The 1,665-nt window shown below is 54.6% G+C and overlaps 1 protein-coding gene across 1 annotated transcript; it reads right to left on the reverse strand.

Annotated features, from left to right (window-relative positions):
* Nucleotides 1-161: 161 nt before the first annotated feature.
* Nucleotides 162-269, reverse strand: ENH_00016620 (hypothetical protein, conserved; the record flags this gene model as incomplete). The annotated part of the gene is made up of 1 exon (XM_013584412.1): nucleotides 162-269. A coding segment is annotated over one exon (108 nt), but the record flags the coding sequence as incomplete, so codon positions are not given.
* Between the last annotated feature and the right edge of the window lie 1,396 nt (nucleotides 270-1,665).

The raw sequence follows: 1,665 nt of genomic DNA on the forward strand, positions 1-1,665 counted from the left end.
ACCGAAAGTTCTGCTGCAATTTGGGCGGTGTGGAGCGCGGGCGGGGAGGCGGGGGCGCGGAGGCGGGCGGGGAGCGGCGCGCGGGCGCTGCTGCTGCTGCTGCTGCCGCTGCTGCTGCTGCTGCTGCTGCAGCTGCTGCTGCTGCAGCAAGGCGAACTCACCAAAATGAAGTTCTCGCTGCGCTCCGGACGGGCCGAAGAAACCGCCGTCTGCGCGGGCGTGGTGCTGGTCGTCTCTGCCGCGCTGCCGAGGACCTCCGCTGGCTCCATCTTGAGGGGGTGGGGGTCCTTGGGAGAATAAAGTGGAAAGAAAGGAATTAGATTTTGTTGCACGGACTAAAGAGCTGCAACCCTTCAAACTGCAGCCGCCTGTCTGCGCCACGCGAAGCAGCATGCGGCTGCTGCTGCTGCTGCTGCTGCTGCGGCTGCTGCTGCGGCAACGACGCTCCCGCAGCCGCGGACGCTCCCCCGTCGCTTTCCTCCCCCGCCTCTTCCCCCAATATTCAACGCCTCCCTAAACACTTTCCAACAAATCCAACTCAAAAATATAAATGCTGCGCCACACAACTGCCGCGTCGCGCGATCGCAGCACCCGCTGGGGTGTACGTACACCGCAGAAGCCCCTCACGCGTTCGTGCGCAGCAAAGCAGCAACGCGCCCCTCTGTCTTCAGTTTTAATTAAGTTGTTCTTTTTAATTTTAAAAGTCTTTCAATTTGTATGTTTTCGCTTCTGTGTGAGCGCTTTCTAAGGGCCAGCTGCTGCGCCGGCGCCGCTGCCCGCTGCTGCTCCCGCGGCGCCCCGTGTGCTTCCCTTCCAGTTTGAGATTTCCCGTAGCTTTTTTTGCCCATTTATTCATTTATATTTCTTTTTTCCCATTTTAATGCAAACAGCAGACGCTGCCGCTTCCCTCAGCCCCTGCAGCACTCCCGGGGGCCGCATGCACTGCACAAATCCCACTTTTCTGCACTTTTCCCTTTTCCCGCTGCTTCTGCTGCTGCTTCTGCTGCTCCTTTTGCTGCAGTCCAGCCCGGCTAGCTGCTGAGGCTGGGACAGCGGGAGGCAGCTTTGCGTCTTGGCCTTGTGTGGCCTTTTTGTGTCTTCTAGTATATTGAATGCATGCAGAACAAACACACTGCAGTGCTCCACTTAACGCACTCCTGCATGCACCCAAATGCCTATTCTAGATCTCAACATCTTCTTTTTGCATGCGCAGTTTGAGCTGCATGCGTTTAGCCCGAAACTCTGCAGCGCAGTTCGCGCAGCTTTCCCTATAGAGCATTTAGGAAATAGCCTTTAAAGAAACTGCACGAAATTCCGTGCAAAAATGTCTTGCGCGCATGCATGCACTGCGCATGCATGCACTGCGCATGCAGCATGCATGCACTGCGCATGCAGCATGCATGCACTGCGCATGCAGCATGCATGCACTGCGCATGCATGCACTGAGCATGCATGCGCTGCAGCAACAAGGGGGCTGCTTCGCATGCGCAGCTTCTCGGGCCAGAGGCGCCTTTTGCTGCTGCTGCAGTCCCCAAGGACTCGTCTTGCAGCAGCAAAGATGCATGCATGCAATATGCTTTTATAGGGATACATACATATATATATACATATATATATATATATATATATATATATATATATATATATATATATATATATATATAT

Source organism: Eimeria necatrix, genomic scaffold (genome assembly GCF_000499385.1).
Source record: "Eimeria necatrix Houghton genomic scaffold, Enh_scaff1537, whole genome shotgun sequence".
NCBI classification, from domain to species: Eukaryota; Apicomplexa; class Conoidasida; order Eucoccidiorida; family Eimeriidae; genus Eimeria; species Eimeria necatrix.